The sequence below is a fragment of the Acomys russatus genome, chromosome 26, assembly GCF_903995435.1.
Source record: "Acomys russatus chromosome 26, mAcoRus1.1, whole genome shotgun sequence".
Taxonomy (NCBI): Eukaryota; Metazoa; Chordata; class Mammalia; order Rodentia; family Muridae; genus Acomys; species Acomys russatus.
The window spans coordinates 8,598,110-8,618,996 of record NC_067162.1 but is presented as its reverse complement, the minus strand read 5'-3'; the positions used below and the strand labels follow the sequence as shown (position 1 = coordinate 8,618,996).

At 38.4% G+C, this 20,887-nt stretch overlaps 1 protein-coding gene across 3 annotated transcripts in view; it reads right to left on the bottom strand.

Annotated features, from left to right (window-relative positions):
• Inpp4b (inositol polyphosphate-4-phosphatase type II B) overlaps nt 1-20,887 on the bottom strand; it is a 345,013-nt gene that overhangs the window by 123,877 nt on the left and 200,249 nt on the right. For all 3 annotated transcript variants that reach the window (XM_051169166.1, XM_051169164.1, XM_051169165.1), the window contains 2 exons: nt 19,036-19,144; nt 2,621-2,798 (listed from right to left, as the gene is read on the bottom strand). In XM_051169166.1, the coding sequence (XP_051025123.1) occupies nt 2,621-2,798; nt 19,036-19,144 (287 nt within the window). The remainder of the gene's footprint in view (nt 1-2,620; nt 2,799-19,035; nt 19,145-20,887) is intronic.

Genomic DNA, 20,887 nt, shown 5'->3' with positions numbered 1-20,887 from the left:
TGCCAAGTGTGGTTGCGCACACTTCCAATCCCAGCACCCAGGAGGCAGAAGTAGGAAGATCTCTGAGTTTAAGACCAGCCTTGACTACAGAGTGAGTTTCAGAATAGTTTAAAGCTGGGCCTGGGGAGATGGCTCCGAGGTTAAGAGCACTGGCTGCTCTTTCAAAGATCCTAAGTTCAATTCCCAGCAGCCACATGGTGGCTCACAGATATATATATATATATATTGAGATTTGGTGCCCTCTTCTGTTGCACAAGCAAACCTGCTGGCAGACAGGATACTGTATACATAATAAACAAATAAAAAAATCGTCAGGATAGTTTAGGGCTACACAGAGAAAACCCTATTTCAAAACAAAATTGGGTACTACCAATGAGAGGTAGCTTTTGTTCTCTAACCCACAAAACTGTAAAAAAATCTGAAACATAAACATAAAGCATGCCAGCATAATATTATATTAAATTGAAATTTATGATAATACTAAACCTTTCTTCCTGCTGAGCTCAAAGACCAAGACTGATTCCTTTCAAAGGCCATGCAGAACTATTAACTTATGTGACTCTTTGAAATGCTAGGCATGGATCCTTAAAAAAATGTGTGGCTTATGTCCCCTTGGTGGGGAGGCCTGGTAGCACTCAGGATAAGCAGGCTACCAAGATGAGACTTGATAGCCTATAAACATATAGTGGGGGAGGAGGTCCCCCACTCGGCCACAGACCTAGGGGAGGGGAGTAGGGTGATAGTGGGAAGGGAGGGAGGAACGAGAGGATACAAAGGATGGGATAACAATTGAGATGAAATCTGAATAAATTAATTAAATAATAAAATAAAAGAATGTGTGGCTCAAAATCTTAAAAACAAAAACCTTTTAGTTTCTGCAGATGAGAGATTTGTCAGTGGACAGAAAATACGAGAAAACACTGGAGCAATCATGGCTTAAAGCTGTGCTAACACCCTCCCCCACCCCTGCGGGGAGCTGCCAATGACACAGCATGAAATGGCTCACCCCTGCCCAGCTCAGAGGAAGAACAGAACCACCACTCTGCAGATGCAGAATGTGTTAAAACGTTCTGCTTAGGTGAACCTAAAAAGCTGCACCTCCGCCAATCACCCTCTCCAAAGAAAGATGACCCCAAGTTATATTCCATCATTTTACTGTGCATGGACATCTTTGGGGTTTCCTTCTGACCCACCCAGTCCCAAAGGAGTTTGCCATGTTAAAAATACTGCAAAAACATTAACTAATAAAATATGTAAAACACTTATTTTACATAAAGTAACCTGGCCTGGATAGATAGATCACATGGAGTTTATTTGATTCCTAGGAATAATTCAAGCTTTACAATGTCGTAGGTTTTTAGTTTACCATCTTTTTATGTCTTTTCTTGGTAAGATGAAGGTAGTATGTACCCAACAATTGTGAAAATTACCTAAAATAGCATGGGTACTAGAAATTCTTCCTTGACACACACTAGCTACTGGTAAAATTTAACAAGCATTTCCCACCTTTGTAAGAGGTTGTAAGATGGAAAACCACTGGGTTTAACTAGGAAGCTTGGGCTGGGTGGTTTCTCTTTCAAATCTATTAGGAAAGTCACCGGGCCCTTCTGAAAAGAAATTGATTTTTCAATAAATGTAGATTTTAGCTTTGTCTTATAAGAAAATACATAGAAATGTACAGCTTAAGGTAAAAACTTAAGAAGAGGATTTTTATTAGCAATGGATATAGATGACTGAAAACCACAGACATACATGGTATACGTGTTCTACACATGTTGTATCCAGAGAGGCAAAGAACCACAGTGCTGAATTATTCTAGAAGTGTTTTCTTTGGTCAGGTTTTTCACTGTGTGTTTATTAGGAATGCCTCCTAGGAGAGTGCAAAATGTGTAGATGTGTAGGTGACAGGTGAGTTACATAGTATTCATCTCTAGGATGCTTAGTTTTATGTTTAAATTCTTGCTCTACTTGGTCTCTTCCAGCCTTGGCTCTACGCTTTACAGTAGTTCCAATTATCTATGCTGTGCATATGCCCCGGGCCTGACCACTTTTACTTACTGGAGCTATAGAGTCACTTTTGGACAAACCAAAGTTTAGGTTCTACCATGTTTCAAGCATAACTATTTTTGTAATGTTGATAGTGTTTTCCTGTTCGCTAATGTTGTGGGAGGCAAAGGCAGATGGAGGGATTGTCTCGTGTCCCTCATGGGACACCACATCAAGGTTCGGCTTCAAAGCAAGTGATGTCGCCATTCAAACGTACCACTAGTCATGTATAAAAATGATGGGTTCATCAGAGGAAAGTAATTTTGAAATCTAATTCAATTCACTTACTCAGCCCATAAACCAAAAGAAGGAATAAAAGGCAAGGAAATAGAGGAGCTATGTACTGGGCAACAGCAGATTTCATTTCTTACCAGAAAAAGAAATAATGCATATGAAACACACAAAGAGAATGCAGCCAATTCATTTTGATCCTGCGGCGGTGCTTTGAAGCTTACTTTTAACCTAGCCTCTTTTGCATTTCCAGATGCCATGAAAGGTGATATGTGCAGAAGGCAACACCGATGGGAATTGGGAAACTTCGCTTTCCCCACTGGAGTGAAGATTTGGGTCTTACTTTTTCTGAAAGCAGCTTTAAGGAACTCTTCAAGCTGTCGGGTGAGTGCTGGCTGGCGGAGGTTAGCAGCAGGTCTGCATGGGTTGCTACAAGGGGCTGCAGTTCATTGATGCTGCTGAGAACTTCCTTGGCCTTGGCTGTGTTTTCAGGTGAATAGTAAATAAACTGGTAGCCAGTGCTGCAACGACAAGCAGGGCAGTGAGTTTACACGCAGCACAGAGAACATCCGCAGCTCCCAACACCTGGTGATCAGAGGCAGAAACAAACTCAAACTTTATTATTCCTTACATCACACACAAAAACGGAGGGAAGAGAGTTTTACGATGCCCTCAGTTTTTATACAGATATAAGGCTAGAGAACGTAAACCCAGCCTCTGATCAACCAAAAGAAAGAGTATGTATGACTATGTATATTAAGAATTACTGTAAAAATGACTTAATATGAATCACTAAAGAACACCAGGCCAAATGTTAGGACAGGGGCCCTCAAGCCTTATAATCGACTCAATTGCGGTATAAGCCCTGGCTTGACGCTCACTAGGCTGTGAAATCCTTCAGCAGCTTTATCATTCTCACCAGGGGAAAAAGATCAATTATGTAAGCAAATCTGTGAAATGGTTAAGTTCAGAGACACGCACATGCAGAGACTAAAACAAGGCTTGGTAGGAAGCAAGCTTTTAACACACTACCTGCATTTTTTCCCCCTATAACAGTGGCAAGCACAAGACGATACCAAACACGATGAACTCAAAAATGAAGAGAAAAGAAGCTCAACTCCAAGGGGCCAAATCAGCCATTCCATTTTAAAGAGAAAAGAACGAATCTAAAGCTTCAACATATTACTCTAGCTCCACACTTGTTCTTAAATCTAGCTTAAGAAACTGAAACCTGGTTATTGGTTAGGAATCTTTGGGTTTCATCATCAATATGAAAGAAGTGATGGGGAACCTGGTGAGAGGAGGGATTGTGTGAAGCAAAGGAACTGGGAGCACAGAGCAGGCTTTGCCTGGTAAGATGGAAAGGCCTGGAAAGGTAAACAAGAAGCAGAGGAGAGGAGGAGCGAGAGGGAGGCGTTATTATTATGTTCACAGACTTGGTGCAAACGTTTGTCCTTACCTCCTTTTATAGCCGGCAGGAAAATAACTTGTTTTTTAAATGTACTGAAGCCTGTTTTGAGTATTTGTGAAATATTTCCCTTCGTGTTACTAGCTAAATTATTCAAACTCCCATAATTCCATTTTTATTTTTGGAAACTCAGGAATCACAGAAAAAAAAAAATACTATCTAGAAAGCAGTTTTCTCTCTCTCTTTCCTTTCTTGGTTCTTCAGTGGAAATTATTTAAATATTTAAAAAGACGGTATTTTACAAGTATATAATGTATTCCTTGCAATGTATCTATGTTTTCTCAGATCAGTTATGAGCAATATCCTTGTGTGTTTGAACAAACCACAGGAGAACACAAGAAAGCAACAATAGAGCCTTGGGAAGCTGAGAGCTACACTGCAGTCTGGACAGTCCATGAGTCATTCTCTTTTCTTGAGATCGGTTTCTGAGTAGGAATGGCACAAAATTCAACCCACCAGTCTTTAAGAAATAAAACAACTCCATATTACCTTTGAAAAGAAAACAGTTGCCTAAAGGTATTGATATGGCGTGACGGTGGGGGAGTGGGGGACAGTTCTTGATATCCCATGGGGATGGTTACAGAAATCAGGACACATTGCACCTACAGAAAACATTGCATGGTGGGCTCACTGTGGCCTGCTTCCCTGGCCTAGTTTCCTGGTACTGCCATCTGCTTCCTGGGCTTATGGGGACTGACAGGCTCTCCCATGGCTTAGTCCTTAGAAAGCTAAAGTGCCCAAGGCCATGTGTTCTTCCATCTCTCTCCCCACAAGACTGCTTTCTTAGTACAGCATTTCTGACACTTGGTCCTCTTTTATCCATCCTGTCATTGTGATGGCCACCTCTGTCCCTCTTTTTTGCTCTTCTGACAGTTTACTCTGAGGTTATTTGTAGATACTGTCATCTTGCCCTTTATCTTTTTCTCAGTTTGTGCCCTGAAAATTCATTTAGAATTCTCCACATGATTCCATCATATTTTAAAGGAATTTTTTTTTAATATCCTTTTGTTTGGTCCTTACGCCTTAGATGAGTGGCACTCAAATGTTAGCAGGCATAAGTGCACTGTTAAATGAGGGTAGGGTTTCGGTCTTTTTTTTTTTCTTATGGGTATAGAATGTCTTTGCATTGGTCTCTGCATTTGTAATAAATCCTCAGGAGATGTTGATACAAGCGACCAACTGCTGTTGATACCTGCTGTCCTTGATTTGCTTCTGAGAGATTCCATTGTAAACTCTGGATCACACTTCACAATGAGTCTGATTTAAAAAAAAAAAAAAAACCCACTTAGGCTACTCTGAATTTCTCAACACTTCTTAAAGACCAGGCTACTTTTGCAGCTCTTCTTTACGTTCTACCTGTGCTCCTCTGCTTGCCTTCCTATTATTGCTGTTTCTTCTAACATTTCCCACAATGCGTTTTTATCTCTTTCCTCTCAGGTACCTCAACCTCTTGCCCTGAGACTGTCCAGTCACAGCCTTAGAACTACCCCAGGTTCCTGCTTCTTGTGGCTCAGTCAAGTCTCCTCTGAAGCTGCTATGTAGCAGTCATTGGTTCCTATTATGTTCTCTTTGAATTATGAGCATCTTGGTGAGGCTGAAAGATTCATTTTCCACAACGAAGGCCAATGTTGCTGTCCAACATGACCAGTATGCCATGGAGAAAAACTGTCATCTACTAAATACTTTTGAGTATGTCTAGATTTCATCTTTCTATTGAATGCCTTACTCTGTAAACCTGTCATATATTTTAAGGTAAAGCTCCCTAAATGAAAACTTATGAATATAATTAAATTATCTAGAAAATAACTATCTTATAGTGATCTGAGATTTAGGATTAATCCAAATACCCGTGTCAACCGTCAATAAGCTAAAATCAGGAGAAGAAAATATTTCCTCAGAAAAATGATAGAATTTAAAATCAAATTATGGATGATAAATATTGCACTTGCTTTCATATTATCTTTGTATTGAATAAAAAGTATTTAAAGTATGTCCTTAGACTTTACATAAAGCTAAAAACACAATTAGATTTAGAACATGGGTACATACGCTCTTACATAGTTCATGTACCTCCATCTCTTATTGCTAGACTACCTTACCTCTTCATCTTCTACTGCCAGCAAGACTCAGATCTCAGTTCTTGGAACTTTGGGTTTTGGGATCCAATCGGCATTGCTAAGCATTTAGGCTTGTGGTTTAAATGTTTCAGCCATGTACAGAGTTCCTCATTGCATGTTTATAAGCCTAAGTCCAGTTTCTCTGGGCTGAGCCAACTCTGCATGTCAAAGGCAGTCCCATATGTCATAGAGGGGTCCCCAGAATGCTCCCCAATCTCAAGCAACCAGCTCAGCTTCACCCTTTTGCTCTTTGCTTCATGACATGGCCACTAACATCTCTTCTTCTCTTGCCTTTATCAGACAAGCTGCCCTTTCCTTTTAAATAACCCAGCACGCAATCACATGTTTCCACGCACACAACAAATATTCTGGTGCAAGTGGTCATCGTCTCCTACCACTAGGATTGTTACAAAATCCAAACAAACTCTATCATTACATTTAGATCTAAATAGCTAAAACAGTGCCTTAAGAAATGAACATTTGCTGGGTGCTGGTGCCGCATACTTTTAATTCCAGCACTTAAGAGGCAGAGGCATGTGGATCGCTGCGTTCGAGGCCAGCATGATCTACAGGGAAAGTTCCAGGACAGCCAGGGTTACATGAAGAAACCATGTCTCGAAAATCCAAACAAACAAACAAACAAACAAACAAAAGAAATGGACTTTTTTTTCTTTTGTTCAGGGTTTGAAAGATATACATGAGAGAAAGAGCGGGAAAGGAAGAAGGGAGGGGGAGAGGGAGAAAGAAAGAGAGAGGAAGAGAGTGAGGGAGAGAGAGCAAGAGAGAGAGAATGAGACACAGAGAGAGAGTGAGAGAGGGAGACAGAGAGAGAGAGAGACAGAGACAGAGAGACAGAAAGAGACAGAGAGAGAGAGAGAGAGAAAGAGAGAGAGAGATTCTTTTTTCAACACAAGCCCAAATCCTCATCCTGGGAGTTAGCTGTGATGTCCTGGTTCCCCACCACCCTCCCAGCTGCTTAATCCATTCCTCAACCACAATACTACTGTAGGCAATGGAGGTACGGAACAACATAGATAACAGACGGATAGACAAGAAAGGAAAGGAGAGCAACACAGGGGTGATTGGCAGAAGACAGGAGTCAACGAAGAGTTGTTCTAGAGCAGTAAGTCTCTCTTCCTGTGATGGAGTAAAATCTCCAAAGGATTTCTTACTTTTTCTGAGTTCACAGAAGTGCGTGCACATGTGTGTGTGCTTGTGTGTGTGTGTGTGTCTTGGGAATTTACAGAGGCATAGGCATGCTTAGTTCTAACTGAGAAGAGAACTATGTGAATAATATATAAAAGTTCACACTTTACTGCACTTGAATATACCCTTCTGGCATCGTGGGACTTAACTAGGATGACAGCATGCCTCCTGAAACTGCCTTAGGTGCCTCTCTGCTCCCCCTCGCCCGCCCGCTTTCTTGCCGGATGGATGTAGGGCTCAGAGAACAGAGCTGGAAAAAACAAAACTCTCTCCCTTTGGCTTCATTGTGTTTCACGTCCGTCTGTAATTAAATGACTTGTAAGATCTATGCTTACATCGGTCTTTGTTTTGCAAACTAGGCTTCTTCTTAGAAAAAAGAAACCAAAGAAAGAAAGAAAAAAAAAAAAAAAAAAGAGCCTTGAACTCATGGAAAATTTAGTGCTCCCTGTATGTTTTGATCAAAGTTAGAATCCGCCACTTATTATCTCTCTGGCAGCTGATACTAATGAAGAAGAGAAAACAGTATTAGCAACTCCATTCCTCCCACTGAAGAAATGTGTTTATTCTGATCAGCGTCTCTTACTATCTGTTTTAATTTTTAAATTCTTGATTGTGATTTCTTAACCATGATGGCATGCCCTGCCCCTCCCTCCCTTCCCCTCTCTTTCTCTCCCTTCCTCTTCCCTCCCTCCCTCCCTTGCTCTCCACCCCAATCTCTCTATTTGATCTTTTGAGACAGCGTTTATCTGTGGAACAGCCCTGTCTGTCTTGGACTTGCTTTATAGACCAAGCTGCCCTAGAACTTACAGAGATGCTCTTGCCTTCCCCTCCCTGAGTGCTAGAATCAAAGGCATGAGCCACCATGCTCAGCTGGCCTCTCTTATATGTAATTTGGTGTAATTTCTTTATTCTACTGGAGATCACATAAAAATATTCTAGGTATAAATACATAACTTTGAAATGAACAAAGTGTCCCACGTCCCGCCTCCGCTCTCTCTGCATATCCTTGCCTTTACTTACTTGTACCATTTCTAAGACTCTGTTTAGTTCCACACTGATCCAGTTTAGCTTCTGACATTTTCCCAGTAAATAACACCCAAACAAGGACCACTAACTCTCTCCAAAATTAATGACTTTTCCTCTTTTCTGGAAATAGTATCTGTTGCCATGTCTAATCAAGGAATGGAGTAAAGAGCAAAATTAAAATATATTCCAAAGTGTTCTTCACATATAAATGTTTGTGTGACTGCAAACAGGCCCAAGAAGCTGAAGGAAGTAGTGGAAGTGTCCTAAGACTAGATTGTGAAGACTTTACAACATGCTGTTGACTAAATTTCAATGGATCGAACATCTACAATCGGCCATCTTCTTGATACAAAAATAATACTTTGATAAATCACTTTAAAAAAATAAAGGTCCATAGCATATATTCCTGAACTGATTATTATTATCCATGGATGAGTATATGGAAAAATAGAAGGTACATTCATAAACCATCTCATTTTTCCATGTTAAATGTAATGTAAAGAGGAAGTCTAATGTCAGGTGGTTGTGGTACATGCCTTTAATGCCAGCACTCAGCCTGGTTTACACAGTGAGTCTTTGACAACCAACATTACACAGAGAAACCCTGTCCTGAAACACACACACACACACACACACACACACATACACACATACTCACAAAAGAGGAAGTCTAATAAAGCAAAAAATTTGTACTATGGATTTAACTAAAATCTAAATGTTTCTCTATCACTATAATACGTAATAATCAAGCCCATACTTTATGGGCTCATCTTACACCAATGTTTTCATGATTTGTGTTCTTGTATTTTGTAGACATGGAGGATGAAGGCTAGATGGTGCCTTTTCCTAGTCACACAACTAGCATGTGTGGTAGAACATGGATTCTAGCTTACATCCTTATAATCACACAACTTGAACCTCTAATTATGTTTGCTTATCTCTTGAACATTGTATTGAGTCATTTTAGATTTAAAAAATTACGAAGCTATAAGTAATGCCAGAAAGATCTACAATTTAATAATATCATGGCAGGTACAGTCTATACAAATTAAAAAGAAAGTGGAGCTCTTACCTTCTAATTAAGACTATTCATTAGAGGAGATTATGATTCTAGTTTATAATAGAAATTTTCTAAAGGAACAATTTGGGAATCATGTGATGATAACTTATAATCAACAAGTATTTAATGATTGCTACTAGGTCAATAAATTAAGAAAAGTAACTAGTCAGAGCTAGTGGCTTGGTAGTAGTGAGGGGACACATATGGTTCCTGTCCATTCACTGCCATGAGAGAGAGAGAAAGAGAGAGAGAGAGAGAGAGAGAGAGAGAGAGAGAGAGAGAGAGAGAGAGAGAGGAGACAGACAGACAGACAGACAGACAGACAGACAGAGACAGAGACAGAGAGAAGGAAACTGGGTTTTTTTGGATGGGTGTGTCTTTCTCCTAAAAAAAACTTTGCCAAGCTGGGCTCTCAATTCTGAATGTTCACTAATACACTGAAGGTGTCCACAGTGTCACAGCTCTCTCAATAAGCACTCAACTTCCGCTCCTGGTTTTCACCTCACAGCAGGTAGCTGTCTTCCCTAGGTAGTCCACAGTCAGCAATATTTCCATTCATCAAGGTGTTATGCTTGTTGTAAGTAAAGACTGCTGAAGGTACACACGCAATTTCAATCTACGACTAATAAGGAAATAAAAAACCAAACTATTTAAACGGAAAAACAGGGTATATTCCAAACAACAAACTTACTAACTTTTCCAATATGTTCACCAATGTGTTTAGATTTCTGTCCTCTGTGATGCATAATGTCATGTTTTATTCCCTGTTATACCTGCATTCTTACCTCCCAACTTAACACGCACACAGAACCCAGCCAATTCCCCAGCCTTCCCAGACACCATTATAATTACCCTCTTTCTTTTCATCTGTACTGACCCACAAATTGAAGTCATCTTTATCTTCTGTAAGTGTATGATAAAAGAACAATACTGGAGCTTTTCAGGGAAAGTCACATTTAATATATTTTTGCAATAGTGAGTTATCTGGCTTCCTGTAAGTCTATTTTCGCCATGACGTAAATCTTATGTGTACATTTTAAAGTCAGTATTCCATTACAATCTTACAAGTTGGATTCTCCCTAGATTATTAAATACGTGTGTGTGTGTGTGTGTGTGTGTGTGTGTGTGTGTGTGTGTGTATGTGTGTGTGTGTGTGAAAGCCTGCTTATCATATGTGTATTATGTGTGTGCCTGGGGCCCATGGATGCCAGAAGAGGTTTTTGGATCCTTGGAACTGGAGTTACAGGGGCTTGGGAGCCACCTTACACAATGCTCTGAAAGAGCATCAAATATTCTTAATTTGTAAGCTCCAGAAATTTCCCTAGATATTTTTAAATCTAGATATGGTAAATGAGTTTATTTTCTACCTTTGAAATAATGATTACTAAGTGTATAGACTAGTGAAAAGTTGTAAAAAAAAAAAAAAAAAGGCATTCTGGAGCTCTCTGTACTTAACATGAGCACGGAAGTTCCTTACGGGATGCACTCAGCACATACAAGTTGACAGGACACAATGCGCCATGGTTTCAACTATTGTTTTACTTTATAGAAAACAAGTTCTCTACAGAATCTTCCCACAGTGCTTCAAGATAAGCAAAAGAAATGTTTCCTGGTAATTTATTTATTAATACAATATTCTGCTTTTAACTTCTAATCTTCCTGTAGTTTGACTTTTTCTTTTGGTCCTTCCTTCTGTACTTCCTAATTCTCTTCCTTTTGTGCCTGAATATATATTTATATCTGCACAAATATATATTCACATATACATACGCACATATATAGATAGATAGATACACACACGTGTATATATGTATATATACATATATGTGTACATGTAATTATCTACATATATGCATACATATATACATATGTATATAATTTTCTTAATTTTTATGTTGAATTAAGACATTGAGTTTTAAAATAAGACCATCTAAATGATCTTTTTGAGTAAGCTGTGATTCATTTATTTAATAAGTCATTTCTCAAAAGTGTAAGATTTTTTTATTTATGACTTCCAGCAATTCAACCACAACAACACTGTGGTAAATCATGAGGAATCAGCCATACATCTACCTTGCAAATGAGGAAACCTAAGGATGAATGGCTTCCTGAAATCTCACAATTCAAACTCTCCGTGTTTTGTTATTTTCACACACTGCTCTTTTGACAAATTTAGTATCAAAACACTTAGTTGTTTACATGTTGTCATTATAAATGTATACGTCTTTTACTTTAATAATTTCACTTCGAGCTGTCATGCGGTGCTTCCTGCAGACAACAGCACACACTTGGTCTACTGAGCTCCTGATAAGTACTGAAGTATGTCCCCAACTTGCAAATGTTAAACGGAAAAGTGGACAAGGGGTATTATCAATTGTCAGCCATTAAATTGGCTAAATTTAAAAAAACTGTCATTTTCCTTCTTTCAGGATACATAAATGTACCCTTCCCTTCTTTTTATTTTTTATTTTATTTTTTTTTATTTTTTTTTTAATTTTTAAAAAATTTTTTATTATTAATTTATTCTTGTTACATCTCAATGTTTATTCCATCCCTTGTATCCTCCCATTCTTCCCTCCCACCCCCCCCCCCATTTTCCCATTATTCCCCTCCCCTATGACTGTTCCTGAGGGGGATTACCTCCTTCTTAGTGAGCTTAGTGAGTAGCCCCACTCTAACACATGTGTGCAGCTGCTTTCAGGCAATGGAGACATTTCCTAAAATACTCATTTCTGATTCTGTTTCCTGATTCTACCAAATGTCCTCATCTTTGTTACTTTGCACAGGCATGTCAGTCACTGCAGGAAGAGTGACTTGCTGCATAGGAACCCACATATTTCATGTGTTCACTCCTTTCTTCTTCTTCGTGCACTACACCCAGCAAGCAGGTTCCCAGGGACTCAGAGTGTGCCGCACAGCACGGTCCATGCCTCCAGATCAAGGTCTGTCTAGAAGGATGCATACACTGAAGGCTGACAGCAGATGCCTTGGCTACAGAATCCAATCAGACCAGACTTCTCAACAGTGCCCGGCCTTAAGCTTGGCTCTGTGGCAGCCTGTGTGCATGCTCATTCTAGTTCACTACAGAGGGCGCCATGTGAGAGAGGGATGGAAGTGTGAGAAATAAAGCCGAAAAGAAACCTCAATAACATTACACATGAAAGAGAACCCCTGTGTTATGGTCCCAATGTCCAATGTACCCCAACATGCTTGTGTGTTGAATATTTGATCCCAGCTTGCAGTCCCCTTATGGAAAGTTCTGGAGATGGCAAGAAGTGAGAGCATGTTAAGGTGTAGGAACCTGCATTCTGAAGGTTATACCATATTGTCCTCCCCCCCCCCCCCAATCTGCTTCCTGTCCATTTTAAAGTGAATAACCTTCTCCTTACTCCAGGCTCAGAAGCAAGGCAGGAAAATAATAAGGAGTGAAGTACATGAAATCATGAGCTTTAATAAATATCACCCTCTGTGAAGTTCTTAAACCAGGACTTTAAATTAGAGACCGGAAACTTAAAGATCCTCTTTTGAAATTAGGCTTGCGTGGTTTCAACTACCTATGGCCCACTGTGTATACTCTAAATGGAAAATTGCACAAATCAGCAGTCTGTATAACTTTTAAGTTACATGACTTCCTTGGTAGTAGGATGGAGTCTTGAACCACCCTGTTCTGGTCCTGATGGCCTGCTCCATCATTCTGTGCAAAGTATTCCTGCTGAATACACTGCTTGGCCGTGATCCATCCTTAGAACCTATCTTGAATATCAACTCAACTGTCAGGTATCCTAGAGCTGCAATAGTTAAACTTTATTTTATGGAATAGGAATTGCAATGATCAGGAATGATGCAACTGGCTATCTTGTGACAGTAAATGGTTAGAGGTCTATTTTATTATTAGTTATTAATCTCCTTTTGTTCTGTGTTCATATGTCCAACTTCATCACAGGTGTAAGCATATGCATGGGGAAGTAGAGTGAATGGTCGGGTGCATTTACTTGCATTCCTTGAATATTCGAAGACACGTCTTTTGAGGACAAGGTGACGCAAATGCATAATATGCACTCCAGTTTCAACCTCCAGGTAAGAAGTAGCTGAATTGTTTTAAATTATTAAATCACAAGATTACATTTGTCTTTTAGAAATGTCATTCCCGACAAAAACGAACCAATTGGTTGGATCAGTGCCACCCAAGAGAGAAGGAGTAATTAAACTCCTTGGCAGAGGAACATCTAGAAGATAGTGCTCTGTGGGTCACGATTATCTTAACCCATAATTCATTACTGAAACGAAAGACTTCCAAAGAAATCAGGAAGCAGAACTGATATGCAGTCTTTTCTTATTTTAAAATGAAACAATGGCTCTAAGTGTGCCAAGGGTTTGCTGACTTCTAAATGAAACATCTGAGTGTATGATGGTGTAGTGAGAATGTAGGTTTCTTTAAAGACATAGAAATGTTATGTGAATATGTGTTTTATCTTAATCCCAGGTGTTGGATATGTAGCTTCTTCAGATTGTCCACAGTGCCTACAAACTATGGTTTGTCTTGTGCTCTGGCAGGGGCATGATTTTGCAAGCTGAAAGATGGTTTGTGTTTGGAATTCTGAGGACTCTCCAGAGGGCAGATAAATGGAAGAATATTGAGAGGGGTTAGAACTACTGCTCCTCCTCCCGCTTGTCTGTCCCTGAGGTTGCTGTTTGCTCCTGCTGCTGTTGCTGATGTTTGCTATTTGTTGTTTGTTAGGTTGCTGGCTGCTGGTTGGAAGATAAAACTCACCCCAAGGAACGTGATGCCTGAATCAACAGGAAGTAGTTTAGTGATATCGAAACCCCTTTCCCATCATAACTGTTTTTATCTCCTACCTAGTATTGGGGGGATTAACAAGGACAGAGGAGGTGTAGGGAAGTAGGAAAAAGAACGCAATAAAGTAGCCAAAAGTATAATTATATGATAGTACATTTTGGGGAATTTTATTTGTTTGCTTGCTTTAATAAAAAAAAAAGCCTTCAGGAAATATGAAAGCAAATATTAAAGTCAATGGAGTAGGAAGTGACTTGATATGTTGGTATGGTCACTTTGAGGGTATGAGTGAAGTCAAAGTACTTATGAGTTACATTACACACACACATACACACACACACACAGCTCTTACAAGTCAATCTTTCCTTCCAAACCTGGACTTAACATGAGAACAGTGTCTAAAGCCAATGCTTGAGGTTTAGCAGTAAACTGAGTATTTATGCAAATTCATGGTTTTTGAAAAGACAATATAATAGCATCTCTGAAATGTATGCACCTTTTATACAAACATTTAATACATAAAAATATAAATTTCTAGAGGTATATTAATAAGAATTATATATTAGGAGTACAAGTGATTTATAAAATATTTAGATACAATTTAAATCTGTGGTGTACTTATTAATCATGCTATGTCCAATCTACCCACATCAAATTATAAAGTATATAAAATTTGGACTTGAAGAGACAGCTCAATTGATGAAGTGTCTCCTGTGTAACTATGAAGATCTGAGTTCAAATTCCCAGCATATATACAAAATGCTGTCTCTGTCTCTGTCTCTATCTGTCTCTCTATCTGTATCTATGTCTGTCTGTCTGTCTCTCTCTCTCTCCCCATGTGTGTGTGTGTGTGTGTGTGTGTGTGTGTGTGTGTGTGTGTCTCCATGATGCAGATACCAGCACCATCATGGCAAAGCCAAATTAACGAACTTCTGATCCCATACACCACGTGCAGTCTGTGCTCCACAAGCACTCAGTTTGCACAGATTCCCAAGCCTTGACAGGATTAATTAACTAAAAATATATTATTATCTATCTACGCCAAGTTTTAGAGAAAAGATAAATGCCTTTCCTTCAAAACCATTTGCTATCATACATAGAGGCTACATGCAAGTTAGCACCCTTGGAGCAGAAAAGCCACATGTGCAGGTTTGGCATGAAGAGTTTTGTATTTGAGAAGGAATAAAATTAATTACCTGAGTAAACAGGAAGTGCAGGTTAGCAGCTTCCAAAGTGAAAAAATATAACAGAGACAGTTTGCTGCCTGAACAGATGTGGTTGAAGAGATAGTTTAGTTTTCAATTAAGCTTAGTTATTTATGGGGTAAGATGTTTTTAGGCCAGATAGATGTTTTAAGTTGATAGAGATGAGATATGATAGATATTGATTTACATTCAGAAATTTAGACCCAACAAGATAAGAAAAATGTTTTCTTCAAGGTTGCCCAATACAAATAGCCAAAACACTATGAATGTAACATTTATATAATTCTTGATTGTTTCGTGGTTTTTCTTGCTGTATATAGTTTATTATATATATGTAATAATATAAATGTATATGTGAAAAATAAATTATTTAAAATGATAAATTTTTAAAAATCGATATTTATAGATGGAAAAATGTTTTTATATTTGCTAAAATATAAATGGAAGTGTGAGATAGCAGAAGCTAATGAGTACCAACTCACAACAAGAAGAAAATAGACCCTTAAGGAATCAAATATAATCAACACAGAAATTAAATTACTGTCTCCTTCAAAATGACATATTTCAAAGCAACTGAATTCAGTTCAAAAGAAAAAGAAAAGGAATTGACACAGGCCTTTCACTTGGCCTTATTTTCACTGTGCCTATATGATTTCATTAAACCACTTAAAAGAACTTTTTTTTTTAATGGAATATGTTCTTTCTGAAAGCAGAAACAAAAATTGCACTTGAATTTGAACTATTGGTCTCAGAACTGAACTTTGAAAAAATAGGTTTTGGTATATTTGACATTGCTCCCAGAGAAACAAAAAAGACGTATGTTGTTTTTAAAGTAAAGGGCATCCACCCATCAAAGAGAAAGTGTTTCATACACACCCCGCAAGATGCAAAAAGCATCATGGACAAGATGGGTAAACGATTGTAAGAGCCAGAGGTTGGGGAGGAAGAACCTGAGTAAACAGTGCCTTATGGAGAAAACAGGATTGATGCACCCATGAGCTTACATCTTCTGTGCCTATACAAGATCAAGACAGTAAGTATTCCAATAAGTATGGAATAATGACACACAAGCAACCACCCCCTACATGAAGAGCTATTGACTATTAATGACTACTAAATGGCAGAGCAATCTGCTATAAGATAGCTCTGAACTATATCAAGTTGCCAGTTAATATCACGTAGGATGGCTGAGAATAAGATAGACAAAGACAGCACAATACAATAGCAGTGGCAGCTTTTCCAAACCATGGCTTTAAAATGGCCAACTTTAACTATGTATCAAAACAAAGGAAAGCAAGAAGCGTTCCACCATTTAAGCTGACTCTCTGCCCTACAATGCAGCCTAACCTGCTAGTAACCTGCTAGTTATTCATGTCATAAACTGAGATATGCTTCCTGACATTGTCTATCACCGAAAGGCATTTCCCATTATCTATTGCCTCATCAGGCTATATTGGATCCATATAGTTCCCCACAGCATAGTATTTTTATGATCGACACTAAATTTAGTAGTAAGCATTTTGCTGTATTTTATACATAAAAATAGATACAATGGGATATTTAACGTACGAATACCCCCAAATAAGTCAATGTTAAAAAGCACTAGACATATTTTCCATATACCTTAAATTTAGTCCTTGAGTTATACCCTTATGTGTAACGTCCCATGAGAAGTGACTAATGAAGAATACATATATCACACAGACATTTAAAATATGTTTCAGTGTGCAATGATGATCTCAACATCTGTTTTTTGCCAATTGCATACAATGGTAAATTATGAAATTGTAGAGTTATAACCTACATCTCACATTCTGACAATTTATATCCAATTAGTTTCTGGATACCCTATGTATAAGTTTGAGTCTCCTAATTATATTATTATTTGTTTCAAAATTTGATTGATTGAAAAGTAAAGAAGATAACATTAGTGAGTCGGTAAGAAATTTCTAGTTCCAGACAGGATCATAGGAATAGCAGCAGTTTAAGTTCTGCATATCACAATAAGCCCCTCTACACAAAACATCACAGTCCTAATAAGAACTCTAGGAGTCAGAAGAAAAATGCAGATTGGTTTGGGGGCCTCAGGATTTAAAAGATGAAATGTGAGTGACTCATTGCTCTCTTTTGCCTATTATACGCTGTTATTTGAGTTTCAGAGAAAGCTTCAGAGCAGAAAAGCATCAACACCAGAAACAACAACAACAACAACAACAAGAACAAAAAAAAACAATATAAAGCCAAGAACGGGTGAAACTGACAGCCCAGTAAATCTTTGAGTCACACCGCCCATTCTGGGAATGAATACACAAATCAGGACCCTTCTACCAGAGGCTGGTACAGGAGGAGGCAGTGAGAGTCACTTCTCTGCAGGTGGCCTGGGACAGAAGCACTTCCACCACCTATGTCTCAGTAAAAACAGTGAAGACGAGCATCTCTTGTTCGTTGGAGTTTGTAGTTTAAACAAATTTCCAACTCTCCTGCAGGAGATGGATTCCTCCCCTGAAGAGCCTAACACTGGAACTCTGACTTCTACTTCCCCAAATCCCAAGAAAACAGGACCACTGTCTACAGCAGAAAAATTAGAGGCAGCCTGGGTCAGAGCGGTACTTCTTTTATATGCTAAGCTTCCTATGTGATATGATATGAACAGTTAACAGTTAACAGAATCTAAAGAAATGTCAACAAGGACTGTAGCAGATATTGTATATTATGTCAAAATCAGTTGTTTATGGAAGGAGGAACAGAGGAAGGAGAGGGAGGAGAAAGGGAAAGGAGGAAAGAGGAGAAAGAAGAAGAGAGCGAAAAAAGAAGAAGAAGAGGAAGAAGAAGAAGGAAAAGAAGAAGGAAAATGAGACAGAGAAGGATAAGGAGGAGAAGGAGGAGAAGGAGAGAAAGAAGGAAGAGGAGAAAGAAGAAAACAAGAGTTGATGATACAATGACGAAATTCTAGGATGCTTTCTTCTAAAACATTTGGGCACTATGGAAATGTATGATGTTTGTGACAAATGTGCTCAAATGTTAAAAAGTTCTTGGTTTGTCACAGTTACAGAGCCACCCGTCACTGAATAATAGCTATTTCATGGTTGCTTTCAATTTGGGGATTTCTAATCAAAGAAAAGCAACTATTTGTAAAGGAAAATAATTCCTATCACTTCAGTGCTCTTTTTTGTTCAGCTTGCGTGAATGTAGTCCTAGCCAGAGAAAAATCACAAGGTAAGTTCTCCCAAGTGTGGGGTGAGAGGAGACATGAATACTGAGGCAGATATTTCATGAAGCAGCATGTAATGTAGCTCAGAAATAAAGGTGGAGGAACAGTAATGTAAAGTTATCGCGAGCTAATGCTTTAGTGGTATCTTTTTTTTTTCTTAGCTAACCAAGTTTCCTCTGTTAGTTTAGTCCTCTCGCTATGAGCTCTCGTTTTCAAATAACGCAGTTAAAGGATAAGGCGATCGTATGCTACACCTCAGTCCAAAGCACAAATCACCAACAGGGCCATCATCAGAAAATAAAGATGTATTTTCTTCATTAAGCACCTTTATCTCCACAGTTACACTGGGTTATGAGTCTAGCTAAATCTCTGCACACCATTTTCCCCCGAATATCAAAGTATTCTGCTGAGCAGCACAGCTTTTGGGGCAGTACTCTGCCTCAGAGTTCCCAGAAAGCTCATTCAAGCAGTTTTTGATTCTACTCTATCCTCAAGTAATTTAAAGAAATTCAACAACTTTAACTTACCTGCTGGGTTAGAATGCTAAGAACCATTCATTAGGATGGAAAGATCGTCAAAATAACTTTGTCTATAGACTTCTTCAAAGGAAAGATAATATTATTAATGAAATATTTGGGTTTTTTTTTTTTTTTTTTTGGTTATTACTTACTTTCTTCTCTCTGTCTCAAATCTATGAAGTAGTTTTCGAAGACCACCATTCTTGAATCCCTGAAAATGGGCAGCTGGGGCTCCTACAGTGATGACATCATAGAGAGCGTCTGGAATGAAAACAAGGAGATGAACACTTTACAAACATTCATCTCCCGTGTACACTATGCTCTAGAGTATCCGGGCTGTGGGAAGTTTGAGAACTTATTCTGTTTCAATTTGTAGGAATAACTATGAACTCTCATCTCGAGAGGGCAAGAAGAACTAATCAGTCTTTCTAAAAGCCACCTGTGTACCTCAAAAAGTTTAATATTTCCAAGATTTATGGCTGCATCTTAATTATATGCTGCAGCGCAGAACAGCATGTTCTTCTTTCCTCTCTATACTTACTGAGATAACATGGTAATTGGTCTTTTGTGTGTTATACTTTATTGAGTTTTGCATCATTTAATTTGCAATCATATTGAAAGTCAACAGTAATGAACAATTTCTCAACCAAAGCTTGTAGAGAGAAGAACCAAAAATATTAATTTATTTTTGCTCAAGGGCAGAAGAGTACTTAGCATATTAAAAAACAAAATCTATGCAGTCATTTCCTGCTTATCTATTCTAAAATGTACACAATTTTAAATACATGCATTTGTAACTTCTTACAAAACATAGAATACAAAACATCTCAATTTGTGTTTTCAGGTAGATATTTTTGCTTTTTATAACAAAAATCCATACATTTCAATTGAAATTCAATCTTTTGATCTTAAACTTTATGGCTTCAAAACATGCCATAATTTTTATATTCAAATGGAAGATATTTACATGAGGAAGGCAGAGTGACTGTCCTCTGTTTAAACTACATTTTTTTGTTGAGAAATCTAATTTCATAGAAGATCTTTCTCAAATTGATTTTGATAGCGATATATTGCTTGTTTCCAAGATATGGCTTACTGAGAAAACATAAATTGTTTTATTAGCCTCAGGTAAACATCATAGCTTCTTCAAAATTACTCAGTCTAGAAGACCCATCTGAATTATCACTGCATTAAATTAGAACGTCTCCACTCTGAAAATACAAGGTCCGAAGAAATACAATCCAAGTTTCAATGTGACCCAGCCAATCAATACCACACGGGTTTAACAATCTATTAATGCACTGTAATAATAATTACAATGTGTTAATAATTTCTAAACTTTTAAAGTCACCAATAAACTGAATTTTAGCATTTTTTAAGCCTGAGTAATATTTTATAAGAAATTTAATTATTTCCTACCACAGAGAGTTTAGTTTCTATCTTAGAAAAGGATCTCATCCATAGGATCAGCTTTCATAGTACCAGAAGTTGCCATGGAGAAAAGCAACCAAAGGTCCAGCTGTGAGGCACAGTGAACACTATGGCAAGGATGGCACAGTAATAGCAATTGTATCCAGGCTATAACCAACAGCCGTCTAACTTGACTTTAGGCCTGCAATAATATAAGGAGCTCATGCCTAGCACTGGACACCTAGTCGGCGACGTGTAGCAGTATGGTGCACAGAGGACAATCTGCTACTGTCACTTTCCCTAACCAGTGTAATCACTAATTACATTTTTAATATGTGTCGTTATGTCTACAGAGAAGGGCAGCTCTCACCTCTCTCTCTATCGCTTCATTAGATGGAGACCATAATAGAAGGCCTCAACTGGTCAAAATTCAAAGAACTGTTGTCTTCTGGTTAGAAAGTAAAACTAAAAAAAACAAGCTCTGAGAACTAGGCATGCTCTATTCTATTGTAACGTGATATTTCATCGTCCCTGTCAGTAGATAGAATTTGGAAACACGTGTCCACTTATTGACTACTGCCCACCAACATCTGT